This window comes from Phyllobates terribilis, unplaced genomic scaffold (genome assembly GCF_046119375.1).
Source record: "Phyllobates terribilis strain yellow unplaced genomic scaffold, ASM4611937v1 Scaffold_1__5_contigs__length_1240528914, whole genome shotgun sequence".
NCBI classification, from domain to species: Eukaryota; Metazoa; Chordata; class Amphibia; order Anura; family Dendrobatidae; genus Phyllobates; species Phyllobates terribilis.
In genome coordinates, this window is record NW_027362761.1 from 830,023,875 (window position 1) to 830,046,726 (window position 22,852).

The 22,852-nt window shown below is 42.8% G+C and overlaps 1 protein-coding gene across 1 annotated transcript in view; it reads right to left on the bottom strand.

Moving 5' to 3' along the window:
• LOC141171689 (protein kinase C delta type-like) overlaps positions 1-19,946 on the bottom strand; it is a 31,776-nt gene extending 11,830 nt beyond the window's left edge. Inside the window, exon 1 of the mRNA XM_073655346.1 lies at positions 19,732-19,946. Coding sequence (XP_073511447.1) covers positions 19,732-19,936 — 205 coding nt within the window. The 5' untranslated portion in view covers positions 19,937-19,946. The remainder of the gene's footprint in view (positions 1-19,731) is intronic.
• Positions 19,947-22,852: the final 2,906 nt, after the last annotated feature.

Here is a 22,852-nt window from a genome sequence, read left to right on the forward strand (position 1 = left end):
AATGCACTTCATAGTCAATATAGTATAATGCACCCCATAGTCCATACAGTATAATGCACCCCAAACCCATACAATATAATGCACCATATAGTCCATAAAGCGTAATGCACCCCCATATTCCATACAGTATAATGCACCAGACATCCCGTACAGTATAATGCACCCCATAGTTCATACAGTAAAATGCACACCATAGCCCATACAGTATAATGCAACCCATAGTCCATTTAGTATAATGCACCCCTTAGTCCATACAGTATAATGCACCCCCATAGCCAATACAGTATGATGCACCCCCATATAGTATAATGCACCCCATAGCCCATACAGTAAAATGCACCCCCATAGCCCATACAGTATAATGCACCCCATAGCCCATACAGTATAATGCACCCCCATAGCCCATACAGTAAAATGCACCCCCATAGTCCATATAGTATAATGCTCCCCATAGCCCATACAGTATAATGCACCCCAAACCCATACAGTATAATGCACCCCAATAGTCCATACAGCATAATGCACCCCAAACCCATACAGTATAATGCACCCCCATAACTCATAAAGTATAATGCACCCCATAGTCCATACAGTATAATGCACCCCCATAGCCCATAAAGTATAATGCACCCCCATAGCCCATACAGTATAATGCACCTCATAGCCAATACACTATAATGCACCCCATATAGTATAATACACCCCCCATAGCCCATACAGTATAATGCACCCCATAGCCAATACAGTAAAATTTACCCCCATAGCCAATACAGTATAATGCACCCCATAGCCCATACAGTATAATGCACCCCAAACCCATAAAATATAATGCACCTCATAGTCCATGCAGCATAATGCACCCCCACAGTCCATACAGTATAATGCACCCCACATCCCATACAGTATATGCACCCCATAGTTCATACAGTAAAATGCACCCCGTAGCCAATGCAGTATAATGCTCCCCCATAGTCCATTCAGTATAATGCACCCCTTAGTCCGTACAGTATAATGCACCCCATAATCCATACAGTACAATCCACCCCAAAACCATACAGTATAATGCACCCCCATATTCCATACACTAAAATTGCACCACCATAGTCCATACAGTATAATGCACCCAATAGTCCATACAGTATAATGCACCACAAACCCATACAGTATAATGCACCCCCATAGCTCATACAATATAATGCACCCCATAGTCCATACAGTATAATGCAACCCCATAGCCCATATAGTATAATGCACCCCATAGCCCATACAGTATAATGCACTTCATAGCCAATACACTATAATGCACCCCTATAAAGTACAATGCACTCCCAGATCCCATACAATATAATGCACCACATAGCCAATACAATATAATGCATCCCATAGCCAATACAGTATAATGCACCCCCATAGCCCATACAGTATAAGGCACCCCATAATCCACACAGTATAATGCACTCCAAACCCATATAGTATAATGCACCCCCATAGCCAATACAGCATAATGGACCCTCATACGCCATACAGTATAATGCACCCCAAACCAATACTGCATAATGCGCACCCATAGCCCATACAGAATAATGCACCCCCATAGTCCATACAGTATAATGCACCCCCATAGCGGATACAGTATAATGCACTTCATAGTCAATATAGTATAATGCACCCCATAGTCCATACAGTATAATGCACCCCAAACCCATACAATATAATGCACCTCGTAGTCCATAAAGCGTAATGCACCCCCATATTCCATACAGTATAATGCACCCCACATCCCGTACAGTATAATGCACCCCATAGTTCATACAGTAAAATGCACCCCATAGCCCATACAGTATAATGCACCCCCATAGTCCATTTAGTATATTGCACCCCTTAGTCCATACAGTATAATGCACCCCCATAGCCAATACAGTATGATGCACCCCCATATAGTATAATGCACCCCATAGCCCATACAGTAAAATGCACCCCCATAGCCCATACAGTATAATGCACCCCATAGCCCAAACAGTATAATGCACCCCCATAGCCCATACAGTAAAATGCACCCCCATAGTCCATATAGTATAATGCACCCCATAGTCCATACAGTATAATGCACCCCAAACCCATACAGTATAATGCACCCCAATAGTCCATACAGCATAATGCACCCCAAACCCATATAGCATAACGCACCCCCATAGCCCATACAGTAAAATGCACCTCCATAGCCCATACAGCATAATGCACCCATAGACCATACAGTATAATGCACCTCAAACCCATACAGTATAATGCACCCCCATAGTCCATACAGTATAAAGCACCTCATAGTCCATACAGTATAATGCACCCCAAACCCATACATTTTTTTATAATGCACCCCCATAGCTTATGCAGCATAATGCACCCCATAGTCCATATAGTATAATGCACCCCATAGCCCATACATTATAATGCGCCCCATAGCCCATACAGCATAATGCATCCCATAGCCCATACAGCATAATGCACCCCACAACCCGTAAAGTATAATGCACCCCATAGTTCATTCAGTAAAATGCACCCCATAGCCCATACAGTATAATGCACCCCCATAGTCCATACAGTATAATGTACCCCTTAGTCCATAAAGTATAATGCACCCCCATAGTCCATACAGTATAATGAACCCCAATAGCTCATACAGTATAATGCACCCCATAGTCCATACAGTATAGTTCACCCCATAGCCCATAGAGTATAATGCACCCCACAGCCCATACAGTATAATGCACCTCAATAGCCCATACAGTATAATGCACCCCATAGTCTATATAGCATAATGCACCTCAAACCCATTCTGTATAATGCACCCCATAGTCCATACAGTATAATGCACCCCAAATCCATGCAGTATAATGCACCCCCATAGCTCATACAGCATAACGCACCCCATAGTCCATATAGTATAATTAACCCCATAGCCCATGTAGTATAAGGCACTCCCATAGCCCATACAGTATAATGCACCTCACAGCCAATACACTATAATCCACCCCATATAGTATAATGCACCCCCATAGCCAATACAGTTTTATGTACCCCCATAGCCAATACAGTAAAATGTACGCCCACAGATAAAATAGTGTATAATGCACCCCCATAGCCCATACAGTATAATGCACCCCATAGCCAATACAGTATAATGCACTCCAAACCCATACAGTGTAATGCATCACCATAGCCAATACAGAATAATGGACCCCCATAGGCCATTCAGTAAAATGCACCCCCATAGCCCATACAGTATAATGCACCCCCATAGCCCATACAGTATAATGCACCCCATAGTCCATACAGTATAATGCACCTCAAACTTATACAGTATAATGCACCGCCATAGTCCATAGAGTATAATGCACCCAATAGTCCATACAGTATAATGCATCCCAAACCCATACAGTATAATGAACCCCATACAGTATAATGCACCCGATAGCCCATACAGTATAATGCACCCCCATAGCTCAAACAGTATAATGTACCCCCATACAATATAATGCACCCCATAATCCATACAGTATAATGCACTCCATACCCATATAGTATAATGCACCCCAATAGCCAATACAGTATAATGGACCCCCATAGGCCATACAGTATAATGCACTCTAAACCCATACAGTATAATTCACACCAATAGCCCATACAGTATAATGCACTCCATAGTCCATACAGTATAATGCACCCCCATAGCCGATACAGTATAATACACTTCATAGTCCATACAGCATAATGCACCCCATAGCCCATATAGTATAATGCACCCTCATAGGCCATACAGTATAATGCAGCCCATAGTCCATACAGTATAATGTACCCCCATAGCTAATATAGTATAATGCACCCCAGAGTCCATACAGAATAATGCACCCCATAGCCCATATAGTATAATGCACCCCAATAGTCCATACAGTATAATGCACCCCAATAGTCCATACAATATAATGCACCCCCATAGCTCATACAGTATAATGCACCCCATAGTCCATACAGTATAATGCACCCCCATAGCCCATAGAGTATAATGCACCCCCATAGCACATACAGTATAATGCACCCCATAGCCAATACAGTATAATGCACCTTATAGCCAATACACTATAATGCACCCCTATATAGTATAATGCACCCCCATAGCCCATACAGTATAATGCACCCCATAGCCAATACAGTAAAATGTACCCCCATAGCCAATACAGTATAATGCATCCCCATAGCCCATACAGTATAATGCACCCCATAATCCATACAGTATAATGCACCCCAAAACCAAACAGTATAATGCACCCCCATAGCCCATACACTAAAATTGCAACATCATAGTCCATACAGTATAATGCACCCCATAGCCCATACAGTATAATGCACCCCATAGCCAATGCAGTATAATGCACCCCATAGCCAATACAGTATAATGAACCCCCATAGCCCATACAGTATAAGGCACCCCATAATCCATACAGAATAATGCACTCCAAACCCATATAGTATAATGCACCCCCATAGCCAGTACAGTAATAATGGACCCCCATAGGCCATACAGTATAATGCACCCCATAGCCAATACAGTATAATGCACCCACATAGCCCATACAGTATAAGGCACCGCATAATCCATAGAGAATAATGCACTCCAAACCCATATAGTATAATGCACCCCCATAGCCAATACAGTATAATGGACCCCCATAGGCCATACAGTATAATGCACCCCAAACCAATACAGTATAATGCGCACCCATAGCCCATACAGTATAATGCACTTCATAGTCCATATAGTATAATGCACCCCCATAGCCCATACAGTATAATGCACCCAATAGTCCATACAGTATAATGCACCCCAAACGCATAAAATATAATGCACCTCATAGTCCATGCAGCATAATGCACCCCCACAGTCCATACAGTATAATGCACCCCACATCCCATACAGTATATGCACCCCATAGTTCATACAGTAAAATGCACCCCGTAGCCAATGCAGTATAATGCTCCCCCATAGTCCATTCAGTATAATGCACCCCTTAGTCCATACAGTATAATGCACCCCATAATCCATACAGTACAATCCACCCCAAAACCATACAGTATAATGCACCCCCATATTCCATACACTAAAATTGCACCACCATAGTCCATACAGTATAATGCACCCAATAGTCCATACAGTATAATGCACCACAAACCCATACAGTATAATGCACCCCCATAGCTCATACAATATAATGCACCCCATAGTCCATACAGTATAATGCAAGCCCATATAGTATATTGCACCCCATAGCCCATACAGTATAATGCACTTCATAGCCAATACACTATAATGCACCCCTATAAAGTACAATGCACTCCCAGATCCCATACAATATAATGCACCACATAGCCAATACAGTATAATGCACCCCATAGCCAATACAGTATAATGCACCCCCATAGCCCATACAGTATAAGGCACCCCATAATCCACACAGTATAATGCACTCCAAACCCATATAGTATAATGCACCCCCATAGCCAATACAGCATAATGGACCCTCATATGCCATACAGTATAATGCACCCCAAACCAATACTGCATAATGCGCACCCATAGCCCATACAGTATAATGCACCCCAATAGTCCATACAGTATAATGCACCCCCATAGCCGATACAGTATAATGCACTTCATAGTCAATATAGTATAATGCACCCCATAGTCCATACAGTATAATGCACCCCAAACCCATACAATATAATGCACCATATAGTCCATAAAGCGTAATGCACCCCCATATTCCATACAGTATAATGCACCAGACATCCCGTACAGTATAATGCACCCCATAGTTCATACAGTAAAATGCACACCATAGCCCATAGAGTATAATGCAACCCATAGTCCATTTAGTATAATGCACCCCTTAGTCCATACAGTATAATGCACCCCCATAGCCAATACAGTATGATGCACCCCCATATAGTATAATGCACCCCATAGCCCATACAGTAAAATGCACCCCCATAGCCCATACAGTATAATGCACCCCATAGCCCATACAGTATAATGCACCCCCATAGCCCATACAGTAAAATGCACCCCCATAGTCCATATAGTATAATGCTCCCCATAGCCCATACAGTATAATGCACCCCAAACCCATACAGTATAATGCACCCCAATAGTCCATACAGCATAATGCACCCCAAACCCATACAGTATAATGCACCCCCATAACTCATAAAGTATAATGCACCCCATAGTCCATACAGTATAATGCACCCCCATAGCCCATAAAGTATAATGCACCCCCATAGCCCATACAGTATAATGCACCTCATAGCCAATACACTATAATGCACCCCATATAGTATAATACACCCCCCATAGCCCATACAGTATAATGCACCCCATAGCCAATACAGTAAAATTTACCCCCATAGCCAATACAGTATAATGCACCCCATAGCCCATACAGTATAATGCACCCCAAACCCATAAAATATAATGCACCTCATAGTCCATGCAGCATAATGCACCCCCACAGTCCATACAGTATAATGCACCCCACATCCCATACAGTATATGCACCCCATAGTTCATACAGTAAAATGCACCCCGTAGCCAATGCAGTACAATGCTCCCCCATAGTCCATTCAGTATAATGCACCCCTTAGTCCGTACAGTATAATGCACCCCATAATCCATACAGTACAATCCACCCCAAAACCATACAGTATAATGCACCCCCATATTCCATACACTAAAATTGCACCACCATAGTCCATACAGTATAATGCACCCAATAGTCCATACAGTATAATGCACCACAAACCCATACAGTATAATGCACCCCCATAGCTCATACAATATAATGCACCCCATAGTCCATACAGTATAATGCAACCCCATAGCCCATATAGTATAATGCACCCCATAGCCCATACAGTATAATGCACTTCATAGCCAATACACTATAATGCACCCCTATAAAGTACAATGCACTCCCAGATCCCATACAATATAATGCACCACATAGCCAATACAATATAATGCATCCCATAGCCAATACAGTATAATGCACCCCCATAGCCCATACAGTATAAGGCACCCCATAATCCACACAGTATAATGCACTCCAAACCCATATAGTATAATGCACCCCCATAGCCAATACAGCATAATGGACCCTCATACGCCATACAGTATAATGCACCCCAAACCAATACTGCATAATGCGCACCCATAGCCCATACAGAATAATGCACCCCCATAGTCCATACAGTATAATGCACCCCCATAGCGGATACAGTATAATGCACTTCATAGTCAATATAGTATAATGCACCCCATAGTCCATACAGTATAATGCACCCCAAACCCATACAATATAATGCACCTCGTAGTCCATAAAGCGTAATGCACCCCCATATTCCATACAGCATAATGCACCCCATAGCCCATATAGTATAATGCACCCTCATAGGCCATACAGTATAATGCAGCCCATAGTCCATACAGTATAATGTACCCCCATAGCTAATATAGTATAATGCACCCCAGAGTCCATACAGAATAATGCACCCCATAGCCCATATAGTATAATGCACCCCAATAGTCCATACAGTATAATGCACCCCAATAGTCCATACAATATAATGCACCCCCATAGCTCATACAGTATAATGCACCCCATAGTCCATACAGTATAATGCACCCCCATAGCCCATAGAGTATAATGCACCCCCATAGCACATACAGTATAATGCACCCCATAGCCAATACAGTATAATGCACCTTATAGCCAATACACTATAATGCACCCCTATATAGTATAATGCACCCCCATAGCCCATACAGTATAATGCACCCCATAGCCAATACAGTAAAATGTACCCCCATAGCCAATACAGTATAATGCATCCCCATAGCCCATACAGTATAATGCACCCCATAATCCATACAGTATAATGCACCCCAAAACCAAACAGTATAATGCACCCCCATAGCCCATACACTAAAATTGCAACATCATAGTCCATACAGTATAATGCACCCCATAGCCCATACAGTATAATGCACCCCATAGCCAATGCAGTATAATGCACCCCATAGCCAATACAGTATAATGAACCCCCATAGCCCATACAGTATAAGGCACCCCATAATCCATACAGAATAATGCACTCCAAACCCATATAGTATAATGCACCCCCATAGCCAGTACAGTAATAATGGACCCCCATAGGCCATACAGTATAATGCACCCCATAGCCAATACAGTATAATGCACCCACATAGCCCATACAGTATAAGGCACCGCATAATCCATAGAGAATAATGCACTCCAAACCCATATAGTATAATGCACCCCCATAGCCAATACAGTATAATGGACCCCCATAGGCCATACAGTATAATGCACCCCAAACCAATACAGTATAATGCGCACCCATAGCCCATACAGTATAATGCACTTCATAGTCCATATAGTATAATGCACCCCCATAGCCCATACAGTATAATGCACCCAATAGTCCATACAGTATAATGCACCCCAAACGCATAAAATATAATGCACCTCATAGTCCATGCAGCATAATGCACCCCCACAGTCCATACAGTATAATGCACCCCACATCCCATACAGTATATGCACCCCATAGTTCATACAGTAAAATGCACCCCGTAGCCAATGCAGTATAATGCTCCCCCATAGTCCATTCAGTATAATGCACCCCTTAGTCCATACAGTATAATGCACCCCATAATCCATACAGTACAATCCACCCCAAAACCATACAGTATAATGCACCCCCATATTCCATACACTAAAATTGCACCACCATAGTCCATACAGTATAATGCACCCAATAGTCCATACAGTATAATGCACCACAAACCCATACAGTATAATGCACCCCCATAGCTCATACAATATAATGCACCCCATAGTCCATACAGTATAATGCAAGCCCATATAGTATATTGCACCCCATAGCCCATACAGTATAATGCACTTCATAGCCAATACACTATAATGCACCCCTATAAAGTACAATGCACTCCCAGATCCCATACAATATAATGCACCACATAGCCAATACAGTATAATGCACCCCATAGCCAATACAGTATAATGCACCCCCATAGCCCATACAGTATAAGGCACCCCATAATCCACACAGTATAATGCACTCCAAACCCATATAGTATAATGCACCCCCATAGCCAATACAGCATAATGGACCCTCATATGCCATACAGTATAATGCACCCCAAACCAATACTGCATAATGCGCACCCATAGCCCATACAGTATAATGCACCCCAATAGTCCATACAGTATAATGCACCCCCATAGCCGATACAGTATAATGCACTTCATAGTCAATATAGTATAATGCACCCCATAGTCCATACAGTATAATGCACCCCAAACCCATACAATATAATGCACCATATAGTCCATAAAGCGTAATGCACCCCCATATTCCATACAGTATAATGCACCAGACATCCCGTACAGTATAATGCACCCCATAGTTCATACAGTAAAATGCACACCATAGCCCATAGAGTATAATGCAACCCATAGTCCATTTAGTATAATGCACCCCTTAGTCCATACAGTATAATGCACCCCCATAGCCAATACAGTATGATGCACCCCCATATAGTATAATGCACCCCATAGCCCATACAGTAAAATGCACCCCCATAGCCCATACAGTATAATGCACCCCATAGCCCATACAGTATAATGCACCCCCATAGCCCATACAGTAAAATGCACCCCCATAGTCCATATAGTATAATGCTCCCCATAGCCCATACAGTATAATGCACCCCAAACCCATACAGTATAATGCACCCCAATAGTCCATACAGCATAATGCACCCCAAACCCATACAGTATAATGCACCCCCATAACTCATAAAGTATAATGCACCCCATAGTCCATACAGTATAATGCACCCCCATAGCCCATAAAGTATAATGCACCCCCATAGCCCATACAGTATAATGCACCTCATAGCCAATACACTATAATGCACCCCATATAGTATAATACACCCCCCATAGCCCATACAGTATAATGCACCCCATAGCCAATACAGTAAAATTTACCCCCATAGCCAATACAGTATAATGCACCCCATAGCCCATACAGTATAATGCACCCCAAACCCATAAAATATAATGCACCTCATAGTCCATGCAGCATAATGCACCCCCACAGTCCATACAGTATAATGCACCCCACATCCCATACAGTATATGCACCCCATAGTTCATACAGTAAAATGCACCCCGTAGCCAATGCAGTACAATGCTCCCCCATAGTCCATTCAGTATAATGCACCCCTTAGTCCGTACAGTATAATGCACCCCATAATCCATACAGTACAATCCACCCCAAAACCATACAGTATAATGCACCCCCATATTCCATACACTAAAATTGCACCACCATAGTCCATACAGTATAATGCACCCAATAGTCCATACAGTATAATGCACCACAAACCCATACAGTATAATGCACCCCCATAGCTCATACAATATAATGCACCCCATAGTCCATACAGTATAATGCAACCCCATAGCCCATATAGTATAATGCACCCCATAGCCCATACAGTATAATGCACTTCATAGCCAATACACTATAATGCACCCCTATAAAGTACAATGCACTCCCAGATCCCATACAATATAATGCACCACATAGCCAATACAATATAATGCATCCCATAGCCAATACAGTATAATGCACCCCCATAGCCCATACAGTATAAGGCACCCCATAATCCACACAGTATAATGCACTCCAAACCCATATAGTATAATGCACCCCCATAGCCAATACAGCATAATGGACCCTCATACGCCATACAGTATAATGCACCCCAAACCAATACTGCATAATGCGCACCCATAGCCCATACAGAATAATGCACCCCCATAGTCCATACAGTATAATGCACCCCCATAGCGGATACAGTATAATGCACTTCATAGTCAATATAGTATAATGCACCCCATAGTCCATACAGTATAATGCACCCCAAACCCATACAATATAATGCACCTCGTAGTCCATAAAGCGTAATGCACCCCCATATTCCATACAGTATAATGCACCCCACATCCCATACAGTATAATGCACCCCATAGTTCATACAGTAAAATGCACCCCATAGCCCATACAGTATAATGCACCCCCATAGTCCATTTAGTATATTGCACCCCTTAGTCCATACAGTATAATGCACCCCCATAGCCAATACAGTATGATGCACCCCCATATAGTATAATGCACCCCATAGCCCATACAGTAAAATGCACCCCCATAGCCCATACAGTATAATGCACCCCATAGCCCAAACAGTATAATGCACCCCCATAGCCCATACAGTAAAATGCACCCCCATAGTCCATATAGTATAATGCACCCCATAGTCCATACAGTATAATGCACCCCAAACCCATACAGTATAATGCACCCCAATAGTCCATACAGCATAATGCACCCCAAACCCATATAGCATAACGCACCCCCATAGCCCATACAGTAAAATGCACCTCCATAGCCCATACAGCATAATGCACCCATAGACCATACAGTATAATGCACCTCAAACCCATACAGTATAATGCACCCCCATAGTCCATACAGTATAAAGCACCTCATAGTCCATACAGTATAATGCACCCCAAACCCATACATTTTTTTATAATGCACCCCCATAGCTTATACAGCATAATGCACCCCATAGTCCATATAGTATAATGCACCCCATAGCCCATACATTATAATGCGCCCCATAGCCCATACAGCATAATGCATCCCATAGCCCATACAGCATAATGCACCCCACAACCCGTAAAGTATAATGCACCCCATAGTTCATTCAGTAAAATGCACCCCATAGCCCATACAGTATAATGCACCCCCATAGTCCATACAGTATAATGTACCCCTTAGTCCATAAAGTATAATGCACCCCCATAGTCCATACAGTATAATGAACCCCAATAGCTCATACAGTATAATGCACCCCATAGTCCATACAGTATAGTTCACCCCATAGCCCATAGAGTATAATGCACCCCACAGCCCATACAGTATAATGCACCTCAATAGCCCATACAGTATAATGCACCCCATAGTCTATATAGCATAATGCACCTCAAACCCATTCTGTATAATGCACCCCATAGTCCATACAGTATAATGCACCCCAAATCCATGCAGTATAATGCACCCCCATAGCTCATACAGCATAACGCACCCCATAGTCCATATAGTATAATTCACCCCATAGCCCATGTAGTATAAGGCACTCCCATAGCCCATACAGTATAATGCACCTCACAGCCAATACACTATAATCCACCCCATATAGTATAATGCACCCCCATAGCCAATACAGTTTTATGTACCCCCATAGCCAATACAGTAAAATGTACGCCCACAGATAAAATAGTGTATAATGCACCCCCATAGCCCATACAGTATAATGCACCCCATAGCCAATACAGTATAATGCACTCCAAACCCATACAGTGTAATGCATCACCATAGCCAATACAGAATAATGGACCCCCATAGGCCATTCAGTAAAATGCACCCCCATAGCCCATACAGTATAATGCACCCCCATAGCCCATACAGTATAATGCACCCCATAGTCCATACAGTATAATGCACCTCAAACTTATACAGTATAATGCACCGCCATAGTCCATAGAGTATAATGCACCCAATAGTCCATACAGTATAATGCATCCCAAACCCATACAGTATAATGAACCCCATACAGTATAATGCACCCGATAGCCCATACAGTATAATGCACCCCCATAGCTCAAACAGTATAATGTACCCCCATACAATATAATGCACCCCATAATCCATACAGTATAATGCACTCCATACCCATATAGTATAATGCACCCCAATAGCCAATACAGTATAATGGACCCCCATAGGCCATACAGTATAATGCACTCTAAACCCATACAGTATAATTCACACCAATAGCCCATACAGTATAATGCACTCCATAGTCCATACAGTATAATGCACCCCCATAGCCGATACAGTATAATACACTTCATAGTCCATACAGCATAATGCACCCCATAGCCCATATAGTATAATGCACCCTCATAGCCCATACAGTATAATGCAGCCCATAGTCCATACAGTATAATGTACCCCCATAGCTAATATAGTATAATGCACCCCAGAGTCCATACAGAATAATGCACCCCATAGCCCATATAGTATAATGCACCCCAATAGTCCATACAGTATAATGCACCCCAATAGTCCATACAATATAATGCACCCCCATAGCTCATACAGTATAATGCACCCCATAGTCCATACAGTATAATGCACCCCATAGCCCATAGAGTATAATGCACCCCCATAGCACATACAGTATAATGCACCCCATAGCCAATACAGTATAATGCACCTTATAGCCAATACACTATAATGCACCCCTATATAGTATAATGCACCCCCATAGCCCATACAGTATAATGCACCCCATAGTCAATACAGTAAAATGTACCCCCATAGCCAATACAGTATAATGCATCCCCATAGCCCATACAGTATAATGCACCCCATAATCCATACAGTATAATGCACCCCAAAACCAAACAGTATAATGAACCCCCATAGCCCATACACTAAAATTGCAACATCATAGTCCATACAGTATAATGCACCCCATAGCCCATACAGTATAATGCACCCCATAGCCAATGCAGTATAATGCACCCCATAGCCAATACAGTATAATGCACCCCCATAGCCCATACAGTATAAGGCACCCCATAATCCATACAGAATAATGCACTCCAAACCCATATAGTATAATGCACCCCCATAGCCAGTACAGTAATATTGGACCCCCATAGACCATACAGTATAATGCACCCCATAGCCAATGCAGTATAATGCACCCCATAGCCAATACAGTATAATGCACCCACATAGCCCATACAGTATAAGGCACCCCATAATCCATAGAGAATAATGCACTCCAAACCCATATAGTATAATGCACCCCCATAGCCAATACAGTATAATGGACCCCCATAGGCCATACAGTATAATGCACCCCAAACCAATACAGTATAATGCGCACCCATAGCCCATACAGTATAATGCACTTCATAGTCCATATAGTATAATGCACCCCCATAGCCCATACAGTATAATGCACCCAATAGTCCATACAGTATAATGCACCCCAAACCCATAAAATATAATGCACCTCATAGTCCATGCAGCATAATGCACCCCCACAGTCCATACAGTATAATGCACCCCACATCCCATACAGTATATGCACCCCATAGTTCATACAGTAAAATGCACCCCGTAGCCAATGCAGTATAATGCTCCCCCATAGTCCATTCAGTATAATGCACCCCTTAGTCCATACAGTATAATGCACCCCATAATCCATACAGTACAATCCACCCCAAAACCATACAGTATAATGCACCCCCATATTCCATACACTAAAATTGCACCACCATAGTCCATACAGTATAATGCACCCAATAGTCCATACAGTATAATGCACCACAAACCCATACAGTATAATGCACCCCCATAGCTCATAAAATATAATGCACCCCATAGTCCATACAGTATAATGCAACCCCATAGCCCATATAGTATATTGCACCCCATAGCCCATACAGTATAATGCACTTCATAGCCAATACACTATAATGCACCCCTATAAAGTACAATGCACTCCCAGATCCCATACAATATAATGCACCACATAGCCAATACAGTATAATGCACCCCATAGCCAATACAGTATAATGCACCCCCATAGCCCATACAGTATAAGGCACCCCATAATCAACACGGTATAATGCACTCCAAACCCATATAGTATAATGCACCCCCATAGCCAATACAGCATAATGGACCCTCATACGCCATACAGTATAATGCACCCCAAACCAATACTGCATAATGCGCACCCATAGCCCATACAGTATAATGCACCCCCATAGTCCATACAGTATAATGCATCCCCATAGCCGATACAGTATAATGCACTTCATAGTCAATATAGTATAATGCACCCCATAGTCCATACAGTATAATGCACCCCAAACCCATACAATATAATGCACCTCATAGTCCATAAAGCGTAATGCACCCCCATATTCCATACAGTATAATGCACCCCACATCCCGTACAGTATAATGCACCCCATAGTTCATACAGTAAAATGCACCCCATAGCCCATACAGTATAATGCACCCCCATAGTCCATTTAGTATAATGCACCCCTTAGTCCATACAGTATAATGCACCCCCATAGCCAATACAGTATGATGCACCCCCATATAGTATAATGCACCCCATAGCCCATACAGTAAAATGCACCCCCATAGCCCATACAGTATAATGCACCCCATAGCCCATACAGTATAATGCACCCCCATAGCCCATACAGTAAAATGCACCCCCATAGTCCATATAGTATAATGCACCCCATAGTCCATACAGTATAATGCACCCCAAACCCATACAGTATAATGCACCCCAATAGTCCATACAGCATAATGCACCCCAAACCCATACAGTATAATGCACCCCCATAACTCATAAAGTATAATGCACCCCATAGTCCATACAGTATAATGCACCCCCATAGCCCATAAAGTATAATGCACCCCCATAGCCCATACAGTATAATGCACCTCATAGCCAATACACTATAATGCACCCCATATAGTATAATGCACCCCCCATAGCCCATACAGTATAATGCACCCCATAGCCAATACAGTAAAATTTACCCCCATAGCCAATACAGTACAATGCACCCCATAGCCCATACAGTATAATGCACCCCAAACCCATAAAATATAATGCACCTCATAGTCCATGCAGCGTAATGCACCCCCACAGTCCATACAGTATAATGCACCCCATATCCCATACAGTATATGCACCCCATAGTTCATACAGTAAAATGCACCCCGTAGCCAATGCAGTATAATGCTCCCCCATAGTCCATTCAGTATAATGCACCCCTTAGTCCATACAGTATAATGCACCCCATAATCCATACAGTACAATCCACCCCAAAACCATACAGTATAATGCACCCCCATATTCCATACACTAAAATTGCACCACCATAGTCCATACAGTATAATGCACCCAATAGTCCATACAGTATAATGCACCACAAACCCACACAGTATAATGCACCCCCATAGCTCATACAATATAATGCACCCCATAGTCCATACAGTATAATGCAACCCCATAGCCCATATAGTATAATGCACCCCATAGCCCATACAGTATAATGCACCCCCATAACTCATAAAGTATAATGCACCCCATAATCCATACAGCATAATGCACCCCCATAGCCCATATAGTATAATGCACCCCCATAGCCCATACAGTATAATGCACCTCATAGCCAATACACTATAATGCACCCCATATAGTATAATGCACCCCCCATAGCCCATACAGTATAATGCACCCCATAGCCAATACAGTAAAATTTACCCCCATAGCCAATACAGTATAATGCACCCCATAGCCCATACAGTATAATGTACCCCATAATCCATACAATATAATGCACCACAAAACCATACAGTATAATGCACCCCCATAGCCAATACAGTATAATGTACCCCCATAGGCCATACAGTAAAATGGACCCCCATAGCCCATATACTATAATGCACCACCATAGTCCATACAGTATAATGCACCCAATAGTCCAAACAGTATAATGCACCCCAAACCCATACAATATAATTCACCCCCATCGCTCATACAGTATAATGCACCCCACAGTCCATACAGTATAATACACGCCCATAGCCCATACAGTATAATGCACCCCATAATCCATACAGTATAATGCACCCCAAACCCATATAGTATAATGCACCCCCATAGCCAATACAGTATAATGCACCTCCATAGACCATACAGTATAATGCACCCCATAGCTCATACAGTAAAATGCACCCCCATAGTTCATACTGTGTAATGCACCCTATAGTCCATACAGTATAATGCACCCTATAGTCCATACAGTATAATGCACCCCAAACCCATGCATTATAATGGACACCGAAAGCCTATACAGTATAATGCACCCCATAGTCCATACAGTATAATACACCCCAAACCCATACAATATAATTCACCCCCATCGCTCATACAGTATAATACACACCCATAGCCCATAGTAAATGCAACCCCATAGGCTATTTAGAATAATTCACCTCATCGCCAATACACTATAATCCTGTTAGGCGTCAGGCTGTTGCTGGATTTGAAATGGGTTCAGAACCTTCTGTGGTCTCCCATTCTGGTCTAGCTGGGGCTGATGCTGCTCAGCATCATCATTAGCCTCAATGCCTACCTGGTCCACAAGATGCACAGATGGTCTCTCAGGTATTTGTGCCTAGCAATGTTAAGCATAGGTTGCGGAGGGAGACAAGGCTCTTGGAGTCTAAGTCCAGGATTCACCGCACTGAGCATGCCCGTGACCTGGCGGACCGTGTTTGTTGGTTTGGCAACCACCTGACCCGGTGACCTGGCACCGCCTGATTGGTCCACGGGTGGCGTCACCAATGGTGCGACGGTGGGCAGGGCTTAGTCTTTAAAAGACCCGCCCACAAACATGGCAGCGCTCTCTGATCATAGAGCATGTGACGCTGTTGTGTGGACGACTGTGTTCCACGTAGTTTCCATAGGCAGGTTTAGTGGAAATAGGCAGGCTAGTGGAAATAGGCAGGTAGCTTCGTCTTGCAGTCTGGCTCTGCCAAAGGGGTCGCCTAACACCCCGAGCAGCCTGCAGACGTCCTATCCACGGCTATCGCCTGTCAGCCACGTGGAGTAGTACCCTTCAGTCCGGTAGCACGCCGACTGGAGGCACGTGTACCAGTCGGCGTAGTCACACACGCATCCTTGCGCCGCCAGTGTAGTCCCTGTGCAGTAACAGGTCTACAGATAGTTTTTCACCGCACATCTCTCGTGCTGCTAATGGAGATTGTGCGAATTGCTATACCCGTTCCCGTGTGCAGTAACACGGAAGGGTTTATCATTTAAGTTGGTTGCTTTCCTTTTCACCCGAAAAGTGTTCGGCAGCAGTCCACCAGGCTGCATCACGGACCCTGGAGTCGGTTGCGTTCCATTATAATAAAGTTGTTTGCAACCGCCCTCCTAACAATCCTCCCCCATACAGTATAATTCACCCCCATAGCCCATACAGTATAATACACCGCAAACCCATACAGTATAATGCACCCCCACAACTCATACAGTATAATGCACCTCCATAGCCCATACAGTATAATGCACCCCCATAGCCCATACAGTATATCGCACCCCCATATAGCATAATGCATCCCATAGTCCATACAATACAATGCACCCCAAACCCATACAGTATAATGCACCCCCATAGCCAATACAGTATAATGGACCCCCATAGCCCATACAGTATAATGCACCCCATAGCTCATACAGTATAATGCACCCCCATAGCTCATACAGTATAATGCACCCCATAGTCCATACAATATAATGCACCCCCATAGCTCATACAGTATAATGTACCTCTATAGTCCATACAGCATAATGTACCCCATAGACCATACAGTATAATGCACCCCAATACTCCACAGTTTAATGCAGCCCCATATAGTACAATGCACACCCATAGCCCACAGTATAACGCACCCCCATATAGTACAATGCAACCCCATAGCCCACAGTATAATGCAACCCCAAATAGTATAATGCACCCCCATAGCACACAGTATATTGCACCCCCATAGCCCACAATATATTGCACTCCCATGTAGTCCACAGTATAATGCACCCCCATAGAGTATAATACACCCCCATAACCCACAGTATAATGCACCGCCATAACCCACAGTATAATGCATTGCACCCCCATATAGTACAATGCACCCTCATAGTCCTCAATACAGTTTATGGCCACCACAATGTTCTAAAAAAATAATAAAATGCAATACTCACCTCTCCGGTCACCACAGCTTGGGTTCTAAGCGTTGCACATCTCAGTGTAGAGGATGACATGTAGTGACGTCATCACGTTGAGACGTCAGATGCTGAGGAAGAATGCACGCTAATACAGTTAAAAGTAGCGTAGCTCTGGGTGGGCACCTCAGAGCATGGGACCAGGGGCGACAGCACCCTTGCCCCCCTGGTAGCTACGCTACTACTGTAGTCTGAGCTTCATTAAAAAAAAAAAAAACAGGAAGCTTACTTTTCTTCAATACGCTACTACTGTAGTCTGAGCTTCATTAAAAAAAAAAAAAAACAGGAAGCTTACTTTTCTTCAATATTCTACATTATGTTTTACTAGAAACTGTCACTTTATACAGTTTTGTCACAAACAAAGCTTTAAATATATAAGGACCATCCGACCAACTACACTAAATCCTTGTCCTCACTGCAATGCATGACCCAGGCTTAGTGTTAATGCAATGTTATTGATATCTAAATTTACACATACATGTAGCAATATCTGATACATGGGACTTGTATAAACCTCCTATTGTTTATGTGGGAACATTTACTATGAGTCATGAACAACCACCGCATTGTAGATGAGACTTGAATGTGACCCTTACCTGCTCTCGGCTCCTCATCCTCCAACTCTCTGGCGTTGGGTCCAATCCTCTTCTTCCTCTTGATGTCTTCCTCCAGGCTGTCTTCTCTCTTCCTCTTCTCTTTTCCTCTCTTCATCTCTTCTTTATTCTCCATCTCTTCATTCTTCTCCATCTCTTCATTCTTCTCCACCTCTTCTTTCTTCTCCATCTCTTCATTCTTCTCCATCTCTTCTTTCTTCTCCATCTCTTCTTTCTTCATTTTCTCTGCCTTTTCTCTCTTAATTTTGAAAATCGCTAGTCGATCAATCCAACTCTCTTCCATGCGCCGCAGTCGACAGTTGAAAAGTGAACGGCAGTTGACCGCATGCCAGTCACATGACCTCAGGACAGCGAATGGAATCTTCAGTTGGCACCTGCCATGCTGGTGCTTCATATACCTCCCCTGCCACATACACTGTAATGTAGGCATCATGAATGGTATCACGTGTGCAGATAAATTAAGAAATTAATATGACTGATATACTGTATGTTGGTTGTCATTGGTGTCCATATTTTATTTCAGACTCTCTAATAGGGTTTAATACATTTCTTGCTCTTAAATGCTTAAGTTTACAGCGCTTAGTCCTGGGCTTTACCTCTACATTATTATAAATGTATTGTCTGTTGTTTAAGTGAAGATATCTTGGAGGACAAATTATCTATAAAAAAAATACACATACAAATATCTTCAAAATATTTAAAAAAATATTCCATAAAAAATCTATTTTATTATAACAATAAAAAGCTTCACATGTGAGAAATCCATATGAACCTATAATGTGATTCATGCCGTCCACGATTGCAGCCAGGTATATATTTCTCAGAAACACTTTGACATCTGTTTTGTTTTATATATATATATATATTTTTTTAATATTTTGTTTTTCTTTTTTATATATTTGCACGGCAAAAACAAATTATATTAATTACACAGTAATTTAAATGTACCCCAAAACTGCACCAAAAAATACAATTTGCCTCAGATAAAACAAAACCTCATAGAATCATGAAGAGAAAAAGGCAAAAAGCCCAGATGCCACAAAATGTATTTATTAAAAAAAAAATAAGTGAAAAAATATTATTAAAACATAATTTATTTGAATGCTCTAAAAAAAACAACATAGCATTATGCCTTCGCGTTTTGAGCGCTACCCCGCTCTTAATCTTATTCATAGCACTATTATATGACAATGAAAAGGTTTAAATACAAGAGAACAAGCTGAACCATCAAAGGACTGTCCACCCACAATTGATTTACAAACCAATACACTGCAGTCAAAGACAGAATTAATCAGGAGCATACTGACATGTGGAAGGAGAGAAAAGAAAAACAAATGACTTATATCCTATCTAAAATTACAAATTATGAGCCATATTTAGCAAAAAATTCCTTAACAATAATACAACAAGTCCATATGGACGCTTCACGTGTTCGCAAAACATCAGACCAATCTCCTCCCCTCGCCAGACGCTTCACCCTATCAATACCACAAATCTACAAGCTACTAATGGCGCCATTATGTTTTTCCGAATAGTGACGAGATAATCCTAAGAGAGATTTTTTGCCCCTATAATTGGCGCTGCTAGAATATGTTTTAGCTCCATTAATCTGCTCAGAAATCCTCACCTTCAGGTTTCTTGTTGTGTAGCCAATGTATTGAAGGTTACATGTTGTGCACGTAGCTAAATAAATAAGGTGTGTAGAATTGCAATTGATAAATGTCTTTACACAAAATGATACTCTATTTGCACATGATGTGAAGTTTCTAGATTTATTTATATATTGGAATAACCCATAACGTGATGTTCCACATTTTGTAACACCCCTTGAGAGCCATCCATGTATCTTGGACTGTGTTCATGTGTCACCCCAGGCCTGGATGCCACAAATATTAAAGGCTGTGTCTGAGAGCAGGAGGGAGGTTCTCTGGTCATGGACCATTTGCATGCAGCACCTCCTGTCCCAGGCCAGTAGGGGGAGCAGGCTGCCCCTATAAAAGCTGGAACTGAGGGCAGGGTTAGAGAGACCAGGATCCACTTCTGAAGTATCCAGAAGGGTTCCCAGAAGAGAGGGACAGGTCAGCCGCAGCTGAGGAGTCCAGGAGGCAAAGGAGGAACAGAAAGCCAGGGACAGAGGCGACGAGAGCTGGTCCTGACAGAGAGAGACTACACAACCGGACACGGGGGTCTGAGGCTGTCAGGGTTGCAAGCCCTGCAGCAGATAACCAACCCGCAAGGGATTTCAGGTCCCTTGGCCAAGAAGCCTGGAGGTTCGCCACACAGAGGGACCGGTACAGCACGGAGAAGCTACAGGTACCTAAGGCCCGAGTCGCAAGCCATACAGGCATAGTACACGGCAAGCTCAGGGACGTGGGCTATCATACCACTAAAGGGGGAGATAGTCAGCAAGGGCAGAGAGAGAACGGTAGGCCTACCCACTCACCCTGACCAGCGGAGCTCGCCTGAATGCCCTCAGACACCCAGGTCCATTCCTACCCTGTACTCCTGTTGGGTCTATGATAAGATCAGTAAAAGACCCTGGACTGCATTATTGGACTCTGTGTGATTACTGCTGCGCCTGCACCATCACCCCCAGCATCCTATTACACTGTCCTGAGGCTACACTCCTCCCGTGGGGAGTTGTACTATTCCCTGCTGCATCCCCAACACCAGCCTCAGCGGTCTGCCTTGCAGCGGCGGTCCTCCCTGACCGCAATCCACGGGTGGCGTAGTCGGACATTACCTACAGCACATCATAGACTACCACTGGTCTGACCACCCTGAGCCAAGGGACCGGGTCGCCACTACTACTCTCAGCATTGCCCTGAAGACCGATCCCGAGTGCCCCACGGCCCAGGGGGCGAGTCATTCACACTGCGATACATGCTAGGTGATAGCATCCCAATAGAGATCTTGATTTTCTAGTAACAAATCTTACTCCTTTGTCTACTATATTGGATAACTTCTGATCATGATGTAACAACAGCAAGTTGTTATTTAAAATGTTTTCTGTATTTGGATAATCCAAGAAATAAGGTGCAGAAAAGGTGACTGGCAAAACGTGTTCTCTGATTTGCCTTCAGAATTTTTTGTTATTATAGGC